The sequence below is a fragment of the Megalopta genalis genome, chromosome 3 (genome assembly GCF_051020955.1).
Source record: "Megalopta genalis isolate 19385.01 chromosome 3, iyMegGena1_principal, whole genome shotgun sequence".
Classification (NCBI taxonomy): domain Eukaryota; kingdom Metazoa; phylum Arthropoda; class Insecta; order Hymenoptera; family Halictidae; genus Megalopta; species Megalopta genalis.
The window spans coordinates 10,544,884-10,563,211 of NC_135015.1; the positions used below are offsets into that span (position 1 = coordinate 10,544,884).

The window sequence follows — 18,328 nt, forward strand, 5'->3', positions numbered from 1 at the left end:
TACCCTCCACAGTGTATTTGGGACCGAGATTGCATTGAAAATATTAGATATAACATCGATGTACGAGATACTTTTCAATACGTTACTTAAATACCTATATAAGATACACATATTATATAAGTAGATGACGTAATATTACGATTTTATAATATTCGACTCATTCGCTAACAAACAACATTTAATATGATTTTACTTTGTTTTTTAATTTTTCTTACTTTTTTATACACGTAGAATATCATAACGACATTGACAATATATATAATATATATCTGTTTTTTATCGTAGTGTTACATAATATAATAATAACGCGTGTGTAATTCGAATGTCGCGAAAACTGCACACGATCAAAATCAAACGGTTCGATCAATTTCGGCCGATAAGCTCGAGTGCTAAGCATGTTGACCACGCTCTCCCCCTTTCAGATTTTCAGAGATTCCTTGCAAATAGTGTCTTCCACTTTTGTTCTAGAGTTAACTCCGAACGAACAACATTGCGATAAAACAGACATCTCTCCGCCGTTTTTCTTAGTTCCAAAACAAAATCGGAATTGATAAGTAGGGTGAAAGTGGTCAACGACACCATCAATCGATGTAACATGATTCCCGAATGTATCTTGTGTTTCTCGTTCTTCTTGTATGTCGTTAAAAATTCGTGTCACGTGGAAATTCAAATGACCGCATAAGGTTAAAATTCGCTCGATTTCGTTTCGTGTTCCTGGTACCGCGTTAAACATTAAAATCGTGAGGAAAGAATGCGCGCTTCGGTTTCAAACAGTTTGAAGAATTTCTGCGTTCGTTCTGAATCTTCTCTCTATTAATGACAAATACTTCCATGCCAACAGCAAGTAATCGATGTTGATGATGTTCGGCGAACGATCTATAGTCTAACACAAATCCTTATCGATGTTCTACGGATTAGGTTTTAGTACGCGTGGTTCGCGACGAAAAGTGCAGCATCACCGGCTGCTCCCAACACACCGCCGGCATATTTGCCGAGCGCCGATTCGCTGTTGGCCTACAAAAAGCAACATTTGCATTAGAATCGTATGTCACCTGATAGCGGTAACGGTAATAGTAAGTAAGAGAAAAATTAATAAGCATGCATATCATTGTTATTTACAGGTTGTACAAGAAAAAGAAACAAATACTTACTACGGTAACATGTCTCATAGAAAGAAAAAAAAGAATTTAGTAGGTGTGAGTTTTCACATAGAGAGAAGTATTGGCAGCTAGGCTCACAATACTGCCAGGAACATATTTGCCTTGACTAGCTGCTGTATTTGCCTAAACAAGCACACAGTGTATACACATGCAAAAAGAAACAGATAAAAGTGATAGATAACAAAAATTAGAATAGGCTACTGTAAAAAAAGGAGATATGAATAAAAAAACTTATTTACATAGACATGAAAATTAGATGAGATAAAAAGGCTCGCGTGTTAGGATACAAAGATTTGAATTAGGCAAGCTTAACATAGAATATCTAATCTGCTGAAAATCAAAGGCCACACATGAAGATTGCGGTAAAATACGTAAAGTGAGAAAATAGAAAAACACAGCAATAGAATTTGAGATTTCATCGTAGCTTCGACTAAGTTACCTTGGCTCTCTTGATAAGTTCATCCTGGCCGGCGCCGATTTGATCTTTCTTGCCTGCCCATGCGCGGAGCACAGATGCCTGGAGTGCGCGACCGTAACTGAAGGTCAGTGCCCAAGGTTTCTGGACCGGGAACTTGTTGATGGCGTCCAAGTTCACAGACGCTTCTTCTTCGGATTGCCCGCCGCTGAGGAACGTAATACCAGGCACTGCTGGTGGTACAGTGCGCAACAAAGCAGTGACTGTGGCTGCAGCAATCTCCTGAGGAGTTGCCTTAGTTGGACAACTTTGACCTGGTGTTACCATGTTGGGCTTCAGGAGGGTTCCCTCAAGATATACGTGATGATCAGCCAGTGCCTGGAAAGTATGATAACGTTAAAACGTCTTCTTAGTGGAACGCTGTGACTATAAAACAATTTTTAAACATTTTTCTGAAGAAACCCTTATTCAACATTATACTTCCAAACTTGGTGCTTTTATTGATTAAAGCCTGAAGAATCTATTCGAATGTGATCAAACAATGATCGCAATTGCTCACCTTGTAGACAGCGGACAAAACTTCCTCCGTAACTTGTTGGCATCGGGCAAGATCGTGATCGCCATCAGGCAAAATTTCTGGTTCGACAATAGGTACAATCCTGGCGCTCTGGCAGATGGAAGCGTAGCGAGCCAGGACGTTAGCGTTCTCCAAGATCGCCAACTTGCTCGGGGTGTCCTTCTTGATCTTCAGCACGCACCTCCACTTGGCGAAGTGGCAGCCGTCCTTCTTGTACTGGATGCAGCGAGCCTGAAGGTCATCGAGACCTTGCGTCGTGCACTCGTCGTTGGTGCCGAAGAGGGGAACGACACCCTTGTCGACTTTGATGCCGGGCAAGATGTTACGTTGTTTCAAGAGCTCGACGAAAGCTGTTCCATCATCGGCCTTCTGGTACAGAGTCTCGTGGAACAGAATCACGCCGGAGATATGTTGACTGATGACATCCTTTAAAAAAACAATGACTTATTAAAGCCTCGGATCACCGTACAACGGTAGTAGTAGAAACCGCAAATTAATTGGAAACTCTGTATAATTGAAGTGCTGCGGCACTTCAATTTTTAATTACATAAATTAATGATCATATCACGATCACGGATCGCTGGAGAAAGAAATGATTCAAATGGTACCTTTGCTGTGGTGAAGAGAAGTTGTCTATACGCTTTACGATTTTCTTCATTATTCTCAACGTTGATATCCTTCAGACGTTTGCCGATCGTTGCCGTCGACTCATCCGCAGCAAGGATTCCCTTTCCAGGTGCTACAATTTGTTGAGCGATCTGTTTCAGCTCCTTCTTCAGCTCGGGGTCGGCCTTATCGTACTTTTCGGCAACCATTTTCTGTCGAAAACATTAAAACTATCAATTACCGTGTTCACTACAAAGGAAAAAAAGTATACAAATCGTCGAAAATTCGTCGTAAATTTTACTCGGAAAGTGCCAATAATTAAATCGCAATTTTGTGTTGAACTTTTGGTCATTAAAAGTCGAAAAGATTTGATCAGTTAATTGTAGTAATGAATCACGATGAGTCGTGTCACTATTCTTTAGGAAAAGCTTTATAAAGCTTTGACCTGGTTCAGCAGTGTCTCTTAGGATGATAAAGTAGTTGAAAAAGTAATAAATCGAAGACTTTTAACTTCGGAGTATGTATTGGAATTCATGTAACCATATTAAGCGAATGGAGATCAATAAAAAGTTTATGATCCTCTCTTCACGGATATTAATATCTGGGATACGATTACAGCGGTCTACTTCTTGCAGAATATAATCTTTAAAGATAGTTACAATTGTAAAATATTGTTATCTTGTTGTCATATAATTTATTTTATTTTTGCAGGATATTTTAACGCGTGTCGGACATTCAAGGCAACGCGCCGACAGACTATCAAATACTAATTAAAACTTCCGCGATACAATTGATTTTCACAGCCAATCGCTCACCGACGTCAATATTTCATAAAAAGAAAATATTAGTTTGACCTATTTCCTTAGCTTCGTTTCTCTCATCAATCGGATATCAAACTAACACGTCGCTATATTCATGTATAACGGAACGCGAGGATCGCTGGTTTTGCCGTACATCATTGATAACTGCGTTGTATGTTAAGCCGCGAAACTCGTTACAATCTAGCCGATTGATCCAGTTTGTAATTGCTTATAAATAATTACTCCGACTTGCTTCTTGCGGAGTTTTGATAGAATTCTCGAATCTGCTATAATTTACGAAAATGTAAATACTTGGGCCGATAATTCATGAATTTATGAACTTGCGGAGATCTCGATACGTTTGCGATGGTAATTGAAATAACGTTCGACGCAGCAGTGTAATTATCGAATTCCACGAACAGGTAGACAGCGGATGAAAAGGTTTGACAGCAAAACTCGATCGGCTATCTTGACCGTAATCGCGCGATAATGAAATTGATTCGCGAAAAATAAAAGTTCTACACTATCTACTCTTTATCTTCAGGAAACAACATTAATAAAGCGCTACGCTACACCATCACTTATTTATTACAAGCAAAGAGTTCTTGTACCCATTAAATATTAACAAGTTCGCATCGTTAATTAACCCCAATTACTTGTTAAGTTAAAAGAAAGACATAAATGTAACAAGCGTGAGAAACTTCTGTGACATAATTATATTGGATAAACGAATATTACGCGAACAGCGTCGACAATTTTTAAACAAAATTCCAGCAACAATTATTATTCACATTTGCTGTCATATTCGATCGTGTTTTGTCGCCCGAGCAGTAAAGCAGATTGTCATTCAACGTGCGTAGCCACAAAAGCCATGAATCTTCCACAAAGTGGTTCAAAGGTGACTAATGATATGCAGCGGCATCAATGACTAACTGGTAATTAAGGTATCCGAAGGCTCCGATATTAATTGCAGGACCACTTAAATACAAGGATGCACACACGACTACCTACGCTAGAGCAAATACTACTAATTACGAATGTTCAAAGTAGCAAGCGCAAAATTTTGAACTCTTTGATACAAAGAAGTTAATTAGCCTCGCCGACCTTTTACTCTGCTACCCCACTGGAAAACAAGTTTGAACAAAAAGTGTAAAAAGTTACCGAACTAAAAGTAATGTAACGAAAAATGGTGTAACTAAATAGCACATTTTTTCGTGTGGAATAACTTTAATTTAGTAACATTCGTCCCAATCTCGTGTAAAAGTACGCGAAACGTTTTCGTAACGTTAAGAAGCTTTCGCGAATGCGCGTTACTTTGATAAGGAATTATAGAAATCTTGATGGAGCAAGCAAACGATCTTTCGGTAAGCGAGTTCAAACGTGTTCAAACACGTTGAAACACACGCTCGTGTGGGCATGGAAGGCTCGAATAATTTCGAACGATGTTCAAACTCGGAAATACAGCCCGACGTTTCGAAAGACAGAACACGCTCGAATGTACTCGAGTACTTGAAATTCTTGGATCACTTGGTCGCTGATTAAATACTTGAACTACTCGAGCATGCGAAGACTTGCTGATTGAGCGTTTATCGAACCTTGAATATTACTGCGATTCACACCGCAATGACACTGCGCAAAAATGATCAAGCACAATCGAGAATTTCGGCAGTCATTTTTTTCGTTGTATTTCAATGGAAATGTTATGCGAACAAGAGAAAAGATATCCGATAGAAACGAACTCAAACACGATTTCGTCGAGACCATCTCCATTAATAACGCGGCTTTCAAATCTCCGACGTCCGCGAGCGATCAATCGTCTTCAAATATCCAATCGTTTGACCCCCCCATCCAGAGCACGCAGCCAAGCATTTCGAGCGAACGAACTTCACCAAGAGAACGCAAACAAGAATTTCTGAGTCCAAATACTCCTCTGCTCGAGTATTTATTTTCAATATGTTCGCACGTAGTCGTGTTTCGATATTCGGCACCGTGATTGGTAAAATTATTTTAACGAGAACCCATCGACGCAATAAATTACTTCATTTGTGTAATGAAGACGATGATCCTGCATTCGAGTAATTTATTAGTTCGTTGAGATTAAATATTACAGTAGAGGCTCTTTCGTACATACTGAATGAAATTTTTACATAAATAGAACGTTTGGATATCAGAGTATCGTAAAAATAAATGTTCGGATAAGGGAGTCCCTGCTGTATTTTAAATTCCTTTTTCAAACCGTGTGCTTCCTCTGGCTTTCCTTCGAATTATCAGCTGTTAAGAAAGATACGACTTTCTACAGATCGGTGCGAATTAGTCTTACTTTCGTTATTATCAGCGCGACAGATTAATCTAACTTGCGCAGTTATTACTTGTTATTTCAAATTTGTTTACCGATCGACGTCCCGCCTGTTGTAAAATAAGCGCTGCGAAGGAAAGCTGCAGAGATCGATGAAACAAACGGAACGAGGCTTCTTCGCTGCTGCCTACGGATGCGTGTGGGAAATCGTTGTTACAGCGTTGCGATGCAACTGACAGTATCGCGAATCGATTTCCCTTCGTTTTATCGGGGCCCGCAGCGAATTACGCATCGATAAAAATACAAGTTCATTGTTAGACGCACCGTGAAAACGCCGCAGCGCGAGAGGAGTGGAGAAATCGAAAGCGGATGAAGACTTCCTACCAACGGGCACCATGGGAGTGACCCTTCAACGACATTCTCAAGGTCCGCGGTCCAAGAAAAGGACTTCCCTTTCTGGAGATAGCTCTGCTGTCGTACGTTCGATATTCAGAAAACGAGAGAAAGAGAGAGAGAGAGAGAGAGAGAGAAGGGGAGAAAGAGAGAGGGAGAGAGAGAGAGAGAAAGAATGAGAGACGCGAATCTCGCGGCTAGGGAAATTAAAATCGATAAAACGGTGGAGAACTAGCAACTCGGCTAACCTTTTATCAAGCATTTTTGTTTCGAACGAAAAACTTGCAGGACATACGTTCATGAAATACAATAACGACAACGACGTGTCGACGATAGTTACGGCAAAAATAACGGATTAAATTGATACGGAACATCGATTTTTACAGAACGAACATAGCTATGAGAAAATATGCCGCTGAGATGCGAAATTTCTGGATAGAGCCTGATAAAGGAATCATTTTGAGTGAACAACTTTGCGGCGACCTGAACGCCACCGGTCCATCGCCATCCCTCTGAAAAGCAGATGGAAAAAGTCGCTCGCAGGCGGAGCAGAAGTATCGCACGCTGTTGGGAATGGAGCGCATGCAAGAAGCAATATACCAAAGGAGGAAAGCTTCTAGACAGAGAGAAAGAGAGAAAGAGAGAGAGAGAGAGAATGATCATCTACTTTGCGACCTACGTATCTTACCTTTCCGGCGACCGATCCAGTGCGTCCGGTGATCGTGTAAAATCGTGCCTTCCGATCTCGCGACTCCCGGTTACGACACACGTATGTACAACGATAATAAATGTAATGCAAGAACGTCGATAATTATGATAATAATAATTTGTAATAATAATAACAATAATAATAATAACGACAATAACACGTTCCTCGGAGTTAGTCAGTCCGCTAAACGTCGGTCGTGGAAACCAATATCATTTACACGTTCGCGGGCGATAATTACACCGTGTACCACCGACGATACCGATACAAGAAATAGAGAGATAAAAGACCGAAAACGGGAAAGTAAACCGATCGTTGGAGACAGAACGTTCTCGGCTGCATAGTTGGTGAACGGGCCCCAGCCGAGAGGACCCCGGTTGCGTTTCGACTACATTTTGACTGAGTTTGCTGTTGAGAAATCGGAGCCCGGGGCGGTAGAGAAGAGAGAGAGTCGGAGAGGAAACGTGTCTCGTACGAGCACGAGATGACGACTGGCTTTATCCGACCAGTCTACCCCGTCCTGGTAGAGGCGGCAGGGGTACCTGGCTGCAGTGCAGTGTCGTAACTGCAAAACAGGGGGGTAGTTGGTACACACACACACACACACACACATACAGGGAGCCATGTACACAGGGTGATCTCTCTCCCTCTATCTCTCCCTGACCCCTTCTCCTGGTACCGGGCTCTATCCTGCCTCGGTCGTCTCTCCTCTTTCGCCACGTATCACTGTATCCTTCTTTCACCCAGCTTCATTCTCGTTCCCCTTCTCTGTTCCCTGGCCACTGACCCTCCCTCTGCAATCCGCGTCTCTCGCTCGCTCTGACGAGCACCACCTCCTTTTCTACGCCCATCCCTTTCTAGTTTTCGGTCTCTCTTTCCCCCGACGGGGCACCCTTCTTTCTCCGCCCAGCGCCAACGCGCACCCCGGTCTCTCTCGGTCGCACCCTCGAACCGTTCGCGTCCTCGTTCGTCCCGCGGCTTGTCGCCCATACAGCACCGAACAAGGGAGTGGGCTAGCCGCAATGCAGCACGCGCAGACGTTCTCGAGGCTACGCCTGTATTATCCCCCTGCGCACCCTGAATCCATGACCTGAGACATCGGCAACGCCATTCGCAAGATTCCGTGAGACCCGTGCTCTCGCACCCTTCCAGCCCCAGGGTTGCTGTTCCTCTATCCTTGACGCAGCACGCCATCGGGGAACCTCGCCGCGCGGAGGACGCGAGAGATCGGGGCTCGCGGTCCCCGAGCTAACCGTCGTGACGGATCCACGGAAATTCGGTATCCTCCGTGCGTGAGAACGAACGGTTTCGGTGATCGCCGTACGAGCAGACACGGGCCAACCTTTTCCGGTCGGTCGTTGATAAATAATCGGCCCGTAAACTATGACGCTATCGCCGTGACCCCTGCCGTTCCATCGTTCAGAGCAAACTTTATCGCAGCGATTGCGTGAAATGATGCAAAACCGTACTTCTTCGTATCGGTGGGCGGGTTGTTGGACAGTTGCGGCTATATAGTCGAGGACGACTTCGAGTCTCTGTCCTTTCAGATAAGTTTCGTTTGTAGGTCTTGCGGACAAGTGGTAACGGTGCCTCTGCAACGTGCCATTTTCCTCGGGACACGATAGCAGAATGTCATGTCATTCGTTCTAAGAATATAGATATAACAGTAACGTTCCTTCTCCGAGCCGCGGCTTTTCGCGTGGACGAATGCTCGAGAACGCTGGTATATTCACCGCGGTACGTAAATTTAACCATCGCCCGCTTCCGTTGTCTCGGACTTTCGAATAGAAATGCATCGATCGTACGATATTTAAAAGGGTACGATAAGCAACGAATTGTTCAATTCCTCCGAAGTGTTCGCCGTTTCTCGTATTTCAGCCGCTCGTTTCTGTCTGCGAGAAGGACAGCGATCATCGGAGTGGCTACGGGGGATCGACGAACTTCGAAAACAACTCAAAGAGCTCGAACACGACGCGAGAAATTAATAGAACATTCAACTAACTCGTTAGCCGGATGAAGTTATGGCATCGCGCGGGAAGTAGTGACAGAAGTTGTGCTAAGTTGGTAATTTCAATTCGTATAAAATTACGGGGATGGCGTTACAACTACTTGCTGCAGTCTGCGCGAACTGCATTAAAGCAAACCTAGCCATCGTGCGCAGCACAACGTGTGGCAAGGGGCATCATGCAGAAGTTTTCGTTCGCTGGAAGGGAATCGTTCAGCCTGTAACCTCCGGTCTAGAACGATCCGAATCTCACAATTTTTCAGTCTTCGCGTTCGAACGACGATCCTGCGGGCAACTCGTGCGCGACGTTTGTATTCTGCTTGAAGATTTGGCGATCCAGCTGCAACTGACCGTCTCGACGACGGTTTTCCAACGATAAGCGACATTATTAATTCGAGATTGAGGAACGTATGATTTCAATTCACGATCCCAAGGCGAAAGTTGCGAACTACTAAAGTGACAGATCTCTCCGAACAATGCGGGGACTATTCCCCTGTGTATGCAGTTGGATACGGTTGGCGCGTCACCTAAAGGGAAACACATGAGAAACAGCACTTTCGAAAGAAATTCGTTGTCGTTACGCGCGCGGACAAAAGCTTTTTAGTTGTGTAAATGATGAAGAAGTTTCTCTACAAGAAGCCGGCGTGCTTGGGAATTTCTTGAAGCGAGAACCTCCTAGGACACTGCTCTATTCCTATAAATATGGGATATTTGCTTCGACAGCCGAGTCGGCCGGTCATTAGAAAATCCGAAGTGATTAAAGGGTTATCTCAAACCGATTTTAAAGTATTTTTCCGTGAGAATTCTTGAACTTTTGAGGGCCTGAATGAAAAGTCGAGATCAAATCGACCGATTGAGAAGAAATACCTCGAGAAATATGTACGTTTGTTTCGTACGAAATACGTTTTTGTCCAGGTACACTGAGTTATCTTTACCTAGCAACAATATTACGCGGTTGGTCTAGTTATAACACGGAGAAAGTAGACTGAAATAGCAGCACGTGTGGGCAGATAGCTAGAATATTATTGCACCTCGTACGGCTGCAATATTAAAATTAGTTCCATGTTACTCGACAAGAGTGGTCGTATTACAAACACATACGAAACGTGGAATTCATCGCACGAACACTAAATACAATATCCGTCTATTCATGAAACGTCAGCATACTCTATACGCTTTTGTCATTGCGTTCAGTCTAGAAGATACACTCATCGATTTACCAGGCTCACATTTTCTAAGTAAACGAAACTGTACTGTACACATCGTCAGACATTGTTTCTGCATCTCCGAATAGTAACGAAATTTATTTTTCGAACAAAACGCGAAGTTATTCACGAAGCAATGCCGCGGTATCATGTGCAAGTAATTTTCTTCGATTGCAAAAGAAGCACGAAACAGTGACACACATTCTTTTTCGCAGTGACCTTCGTTTCTAAGAGAATTGATTTTAGCGATTCGCCAGACATGCTCGAACGACTGAATACAATTTTTGGTTGGTCTTCTTCTCGTATAGATATCGATTGTGTCTGCCTGTAACGGTGTACCGAAATATGAGGCGTTGCAGTTCGAACGATACAACAATATGCACATGAACCTTTTTGCAACGAAACCTCGAACAATGGAATCCGCGCGTTTCTCGCTTGCCCGACGAGTGTGGAGGGAAACAATTGAATATTTTAAATAATGCAACGTTAAAAATATAATGAGAATCGTTCGCAAAAATGACCGTTCTTGACGCAAAACATTTTTGTCTGGTTTCCGCAAAGTTATCCGCAGCTTCTGTAGAGAAGAACAAGCGTGTACTATAGCGGATTTATTGCTGCAACACGCTACCGTTACGGTCTAATGTTACCTAATCTAGACCCGACCCCAAGCGAGGCACCACACTTTCCAATATATCACAAATGATTGATGGCGTAATGTATACGAGTATGTGCAAACATTATCTTTCAAGTTATCGCGACACGATATGCTTGTTTGCCAAGGAGGAGCATGGTAAATACGGCAAAAACATGCAATCTCGATTTGAGATGAGTGCCCCCTTATACATTGCTATCACGTTATCAATTAGAATTCACTGACCCCAAATTCTCCGATATCTTTGCTTTCCGTGCTATCGGTATATTTTCATCCAAAATGATTCGCAATGAAACATTCATATTACTAAAAAATAACATGCGATGTGCTCAATAGATCGTCGATAAACACAAATCTGTTATTTCTGAACCGCAATGGATGATATTCTAGCATAAAAGAATCGTTTCGTTGCCGTTCTTACGACGGTGTGCAAATTATAAAATTTTCGTCTTCTTTGCACTTTTTCTAAACGATAAATCATTAAGTTCACAAACCTATAATACTAATTCCATGTGCAATGGACTACCAGAAACTCCTTTTATATCTCTAACATGTATTCCGAAAAAAGTCAAGTGTGTGGCCCCTTGTTCTTATCCGCGCGCGTCATAAATATTCCGTTCATTATCTCTTCTCAATTTGTTTGCTCTCGTATTCGATAACATTGCGTGTCAGAAAAATAAAAATACATTGCATTACCACATTTCGCGTCATAGAACTCGTAACAGTATAATCTACGTGTCGATTTATGTATTTGTTCTCATCGAATGCGAAAAATTTCCGCCAAGACGCAGGGCGCTGTTAGGAATCTATCGCTGCGGAATATCAGCCGCGAAGCGTCAGCCACGGAATATCAGCTACGGAATATTTGCTCCGGCCTGTGAGATTCTTTATGCAGTTGCGTTTCTATCTATTATTACGTGAACTCCCGTGCTCATAAAGGTTCTCGTAGCGTGAAATCTTTCCAAACGTAAAAAGGGGTCGTGCTGCATCAAAGAGACGTGACGGGTATGACGCCTAAGTCCGCCTGGTTTTCCAAGTCTTTTTTTTCACGAAATTGCCCCATTTAAACGATTGAAACAAGTGGCATTCTGTATGTTATGACTAGTAAGCAGACTGCGGGTCTTTAAGCAGATTCCAATTTTGACAGATAGAGGAAAAAAAAGGACAATTTGGAAAGAGGAGAAGTCACAAGTTACAAAGTTATTTATAGTTACCGATTGTCAATAACTATACAAACAGGCCAGAAGGTTCGAATAACCGTAGCTCCTCTTCCCAAATTGTCCATTTTTGTATACAATCTGAGCGTCAATTAGGGAGAATTTATTGTAGCTCTAAACAAAAATCTAGTATAGAAAGTTTCTTCTGTTCAAATGTACAAGATACTGTTTATTGTTGTTAAAGAATAAGTGTACAGATACACTACTACGAGTGCACAATGAATCCTCTCTCAACCTACTAATAATCATACAAAACCATTACCTCAGTGGGAAATCTAGCAGGAATAAACTGAAACACAATGCTTTTCTGTTCGCCAATTCTCACATGAATCTAACTGAAACAGCCAGCGATCATTGTACAGGCAAATGCAATAGAATTGCGAAACATCTGAAAGTACAGATTAAAATTTTAAAGGTATTTTAAGAACGTTTATTTCAGCAATGTCTGCCTGATGAATACTAGATCACACATGAATTATTTCTGATGAACGATATTTGAAGACTATTGCGCTGATTTTAAAATTAGCCCGAATATACGACAAAAATCTTCGCGTATATTCCACGAACGATATAAACGTGGATATGTTGGGTTTTTCTCGTGCAAGGAAAAGCGATCGAGAAACAGTTCATCGATTGATTAACCTTTTATGCGCTGACGGTACTTAGGGGTATGAAATGAAGTACTAGTTTTATGAACATGATGCTACAAACAATATATGCTTACACTTTTTTACGGTCTAGTTTGTCTAGAATTAATTTAATAAATTACTTGAATACATATACAAATATATAAAAATGTTTCTCGTTAGCATATGTATTGTTTGAACATTCTTGAAGTATCTGAAATAACAGTAGCAGTAAAAATAAGTAGATATTATAGATATTATATGGTTAAATTATTAGTATAAATGATTAAGAGTACAATTTAAAAAATTGTTCAAACTGGTTCGACTGCTAATGTTTAAAGGAAATGTTTTGCATAACATGAGAGAGGAAATTCCATTACACCCTTTCATGACTAGTGATCTCTACAGTTAACCATATTACCTAGCCACATACACTCACACATGCATGCCCTTCCAGCAGACCGTACGCACCTTCTCGTGTCGGTCAATATATGAAAGTGGCCCTTAACGTATCAAGTGCTTGCGCAGACGCGCACCCTTACCTCCGAAAATTCATGAAATTTGTCATCGAAGCTACGTGTCATATTTGTAAATTTGTTATCTATAAACGTGTTTAAAATAATACTGATAAGTTCACTTCTCATTTCGAAAGTGATTGTGAGTACAACTCACTCAAGCATATACAATATTACAAACACATCATATTTACAGAAATAATACAACTATGAACAGAAATAATCAATGTTCTCTTGTTTTTCATTGTCTTCATGTGTTCTTGATCGAGTTCTGTCGATTCCTCAGTGACTTTCTTGGATACCGAAACAGAATTTGAACGCTATACAACGTACGAAACATCACTCTACCATAGTAGCCTGATTGCAACGTCCGCTGGTAACAAGCCCCTGTAGTTAGCTGTTGCATCGAAAGGGTCAAATTATCATGGTACCGGTAAAAATAAACAAAGAGGATGCTCCAACCGTTGCACTAACTTTTAATGACACTTCAAAGGGACAACAGGGTCGCATTATGCTGTAGACTGCAGTTTCCTAACGTAACTGCTAAGACAATCTAGAAAACTTTCAAGTCTTATCATTTTCCAATCAAACTTTCTAATATCAAAAATTTATACGCGCTTGGAAGTTTTGATAATAAAGATAATTCACTCGAAGGGCAAATAAAAAGTAGTTTCGAAAGAGTGCCAAAAAGGTTGAAAAACCATCGAACAGACCGTAGGTGAAGACGTGAAACAATTGCCTTAGCAATTGTTTTTGCAGATCGCAACTACACAGTGGTTCAGAAAGTGGTAATTTGTGGCCAAAATAGAAAATATTTCTATATCGACTTATTTCTAATACAAATCTAAATTATTAAATGAAAGACAAAACTAAAATTCAATATTCATTTGTTGTACATAAATTGTTCCTTTTTATCACAGAACTCAATTACAATATTTTTGTTTGTAACAGCATACTTGTTGTTGTATTCTCACTTGTATGAAAAAAAATCGGTTCTAGTAACTATTTTCATTCTAATTTGACTAGCAAAATATAAATTATTATTATTATACGTATAGTATACCTATAATGCATCCAACTCTAATTCTAAATCTAAACATGGAAATATAAATATAAAAGTAATATAAAAGAAATATAAAAGTTTAAATAAAATTGGAAACTGCAGGGAACTGCTCTTAAAATTTACATATTTCTGTTAAGAAACGTGTAAACTTTCATTTAAAATACGCTTATTAGTAATAATAGTAACAAAAGCACATTTGGATTGTTTATTATGAATAAATAAAATAATTAATGGAACCTAAAATCTCATAATTTTGTATTTATAGTACTATATCTCATTAGAAAATCATCTGGAAAAAAAATTATACAAATTTCAAATTTCTCGAAGGTCGTTAATGTAACGGAAAGTAATTGAAGTTGTACAGAAATTTTAAAAGTAAAATATTCAAATGAGTCGGTAACTAGCATTACATGTTACGCGTGAATGCCGTGGCGCTAGGTTCGCACCGTAGAACATCATTTTGTGTAGAGGGGAATATGCTATTTCTTGTTACGTCTCTCACAGAATACACAACCAACGATACGATATCTTAAATTTGCACATAAAACCAATAAATTTTCAGCGTGAATCATGTCAACGAGTGTCAAATGTCTCTTTAGAATTTTATCACAAATATATGCGCTTGGCAATTACTAGCTGTATAATTCTAATTTGACAATCAGCGCGGTGGGCAATAATGTTAACACGCATGCGCCATGATGCCTTTTCTATCTAGTCCATGCTTTTCAGCGGAAACAAATGTCACGGCAGAGCGCACCTAGCGGTGACAATTGGCGAAATCAGCTGGGTGAATATCGTTATACGCAATGCAGTCGGCAAGATGTAAAGTCGGTGAATGTTTGCCGGATAAGTAATTTGCGAGAAGATTCGAATTTGCGACAAAGTTCAATGGGAAAGTGACAAAGTGCGTGATACTATCGTCAAACGTTATCTGAAAACAATGAGACACGTGTCTCCTATCGATCCACGACTGATTTTCAAATACTTTAAATCGTTCTATCTCAAATATTGTAAAGTTACAATAATAATGCGTATTAGTCAATTTTAAAGTCCAAAATAGTGTTCTTAAAGTCATGATCAGAGAATTCAGAGTATGAAAATTGAGGTGCAATAAGTGAAAATGTATAGGGTTTTTTTTATAAAATCCGTCCTATTGGAAAATAGATGAATGCAAAGAGAATAAGGGTTTTGAAAAAATGAAACTAGTATAATTCATTCCCTGAATCTTTTGTTCACAATTTTACTTTACTTTACCGTACTTGCTGAGTAAATTATTTTCCGGAGGGAACGATGTGATAAATGATAAACGTAATCTTGAATGTATACAACCCCGTAATTAAGCAATAAATTTTATTACAGGGATTTACTTATACTTTTAATTCTTATTCTATTTTTATAAATTACTTCTCAGTTTATTACTAGTATCTTACAGCGTTTATTGCTCTGTCTTTTATAACATCTTAAGAGTACGATTGTATTATATTATCTTTTTGGACATTGCTAATAAATTCCCTAGGAAAAAATGTCTCAAAGTGTACTGAGTTGCTTCATGATTTTCACTCGAAATTACTATATTTTCTTAATATAATTCTGCATTAGTTCATTATAAAATGTTTAATTCACATCAACTTAATGATACGAAGCTGAAAGGGTTATTTTACGGAAATGGTATATTATAGTAATCAATATATTGAATGAAAGTAACATCTGCGGTTTGTAATCATATTAAAATAGTTATACAAACACTTCACGGTGAATGATTTTCTTGTAAAATTGTGCATTACGAAAGACGGTAATAATTTGGTAAGTGAAAGTTGTTTAACTGCCAACGTAACTTGCAATATAACTACACAGAATATTCTGTCTTGCATCCTTTAAATACTAATCTCAAATGAACGCTTTAAAAAAAACAGTAGCATAATCATTAACAGAAAAAAATACAATCAAAATTTCATATGAGAACCTTAGAAAATGGCGGACGCACAAATGGAAACGAACAATAAAAAAAGAGCGTGGAACACGTATTTAAAATTAAATTGGGATTTGGTGCTTCGCCAAAGCTTTATTCATTTTTATGAGACGACGGAATGTGTGACGGAACGTTGGGGAGGGGGGATTGTCATGTGTGCACACGACTGTATTTGTGTGCGTAGATTTCGGATGAATCCCGATCCACCAGTCTACGTGCGCCATCACACGTTTCTCTCGCACAAACGACACACGTTCATAAGTTAAAATGATCCCAACCATGTAGACGAAGCATAACGGTCCTTATGTCGATTGCGTAAGCTCTTGCTACGTTTGAGCCATGCCTGCAACAACTGATCTAATTCGATCTACCTTAAAAGTTACCACCGATTGCACTATCGATTGTTGCTATTACACTGCCTAAATTAAACCGTTGTCATTGAAAGAAACTGTTCAAAATAGATGTCGAAAAATCAAACGCAATAGAAGCGGTGACACGTGGTTTGAGAACTGAATGTTCTAGCGAGCGTTTTGATTTAAATCGTGGTCGTAATTGTATGTAATAAACGTTTTTAACGAGTTTAAACGAAGAGAATTACTCTTACAACTAGTTCTTAATCAACCCCCGTATACACATAACCTTTCAATGACTCGTATAATTTTTTGTAATTTTGATAACTCCATTCACAAACCTACGAAAAGGACTCCGATTTTAATAATACAATGAAATATTTCTATTGTTATGACAGATAAGTGTTATCAGTTAGAGGTTATAATGATAACTTGATTCAGAAGAACTTAGGTTTCCATATCCATCGGATTAAATATTCTTCGACAATATTAATATCTATGTTCAGATATCAATGGTCAAGGAATGATTTCCTGCTACACATTGCTGCTTGAAGATTTGTATTAACGAATCATGTGTTGAAAATTATTAGACAAACATAGATTCTTTTAACGTCACATATAAGTGTGTTAAAAGCTTTGAACAGATTATTTACTCCGTTTTTCGATTTTTAGTGACCATATTATTTCAACGAAAACATCGACGTTACCTGACAGATAATTTATTGAGAATCTAAAATTGATTCAAATCCGCGAATAATAACCGATCGTAAAACTTTTAAAATTAGCATTAAAATAAAACGTTTATGTACGCATGAATTTGACCCCAGTCGTACGAAAGTACAACGTATAAGACAAAAATGTGTTCCTCGTTGTGCGGTTGTATTTGTGAGTTATTATATTAAAGAAGATATTCTTGAAGCGACGCTAGTGCCGAAGTTACACAATTTAAAGCACAGGAAATAGAATGGGTGTCGTCCAAATGTCAGTCAAGGTCGAACTTCAGTGTAGGTCAAATACTTCTAACAGCATTTCACATTGATTTTGCCACACAGACAGATCGATAAAGTTTGTAGAAACACATGGCACTTTTCCTTTCAATCCAGAACGAACTTATCAGTCAAAACCATGCACAAACATAACTTACCTAATATCGATGAACTCTGGCTTAACACTCGTATCAAAACACGTCGTACTACTCGCTGGTTTGAAAGCGACTGAGGTAAATTTCTGCTGTTTGTCCGTTTCAAAGTCTAAACCAGAATGGAACTCGCGCAGGCGCCCTCTTTCCTCCTCGTGGAGGTGCTCAACTATATTCTCGGGTCACTCTGACCGAAAGATATGTTAGGTTTATGATCATGAGTCATAAGACCAACGAACACCGGATGTATTCGAGAACTGAACATTCAAAGATAGTGAAACAGAATACATAAGCGAAACAGTAGTAATGTGCAAAAAAATTCGCGTATTCTTTATGAATTTATATTCTACTTCAAGCAACTTTAGAATTAGACCACATCAATAATCGAACGAACCTTGTTAATCGGAGTGTCATTCAATCGACCAGACTTTATATCCTATAATTATCTTTAATAAAAATGCTAAGTAATGCCGCGTTGTTATGAACACATATATGATTTCACTATTATATTATTGCCGAAATTTGAATTAAGAAATTGATCACGTATAGAATATGAAGATCAATTGTTATGACACTAGCAGCGCACGTGCTAGTGATCAGGTTCATAAAACCGAGAAAGACGGGAGAACCTAGTC

At 39.5% G+C, this 18,328-nt stretch overlaps 1 protein-coding gene across 3 annotated transcripts; it reads right to left on the bottom strand.

Annotated features, from left to right (window-relative positions):
• On the bottom strand, positions 1-17,857 carry Ald1 (fructose-bisphosphate aldolase). 3 transcript variants are annotated; one of them, XM_076519999.1, is made up of 6 exons: positions 17,700-17,857; positions 2,761-2,970; positions 2,135-2,578; positions 1,600-1,953; positions 1,152-1,283; positions 1-1,014 (listed from the first exon to the last, which is right to left on the bottom strand). In XM_076519999.1, exons 2-5 carry the CDS (start codon positions 2,965-2,967, stop codon positions 1,188-1,190), a joined length of 1,101 nt encoding a protein of 366 aa, XP_076376114.1. In that variant the 5' UTR covers positions 2,968-2,970; positions 17,700-17,857; the 3' UTR covers positions 1-1,014; positions 1,152-1,187. The 3 variants fall into 3 exon arrangements, with proteins under 3 accessions (XP_076376114.1, XP_076376115.1, XP_076376116.1); XM_076520000.1 differs by lacking the exon at positions 17,700-17,857 and adding an exon at positions 6,936-7,440; XM_076520001.1 differs by lacking the exon at positions 1,152-1,283.
• Between the last annotated feature and the right edge of the window lie 471 nt (positions 17,858-18,328).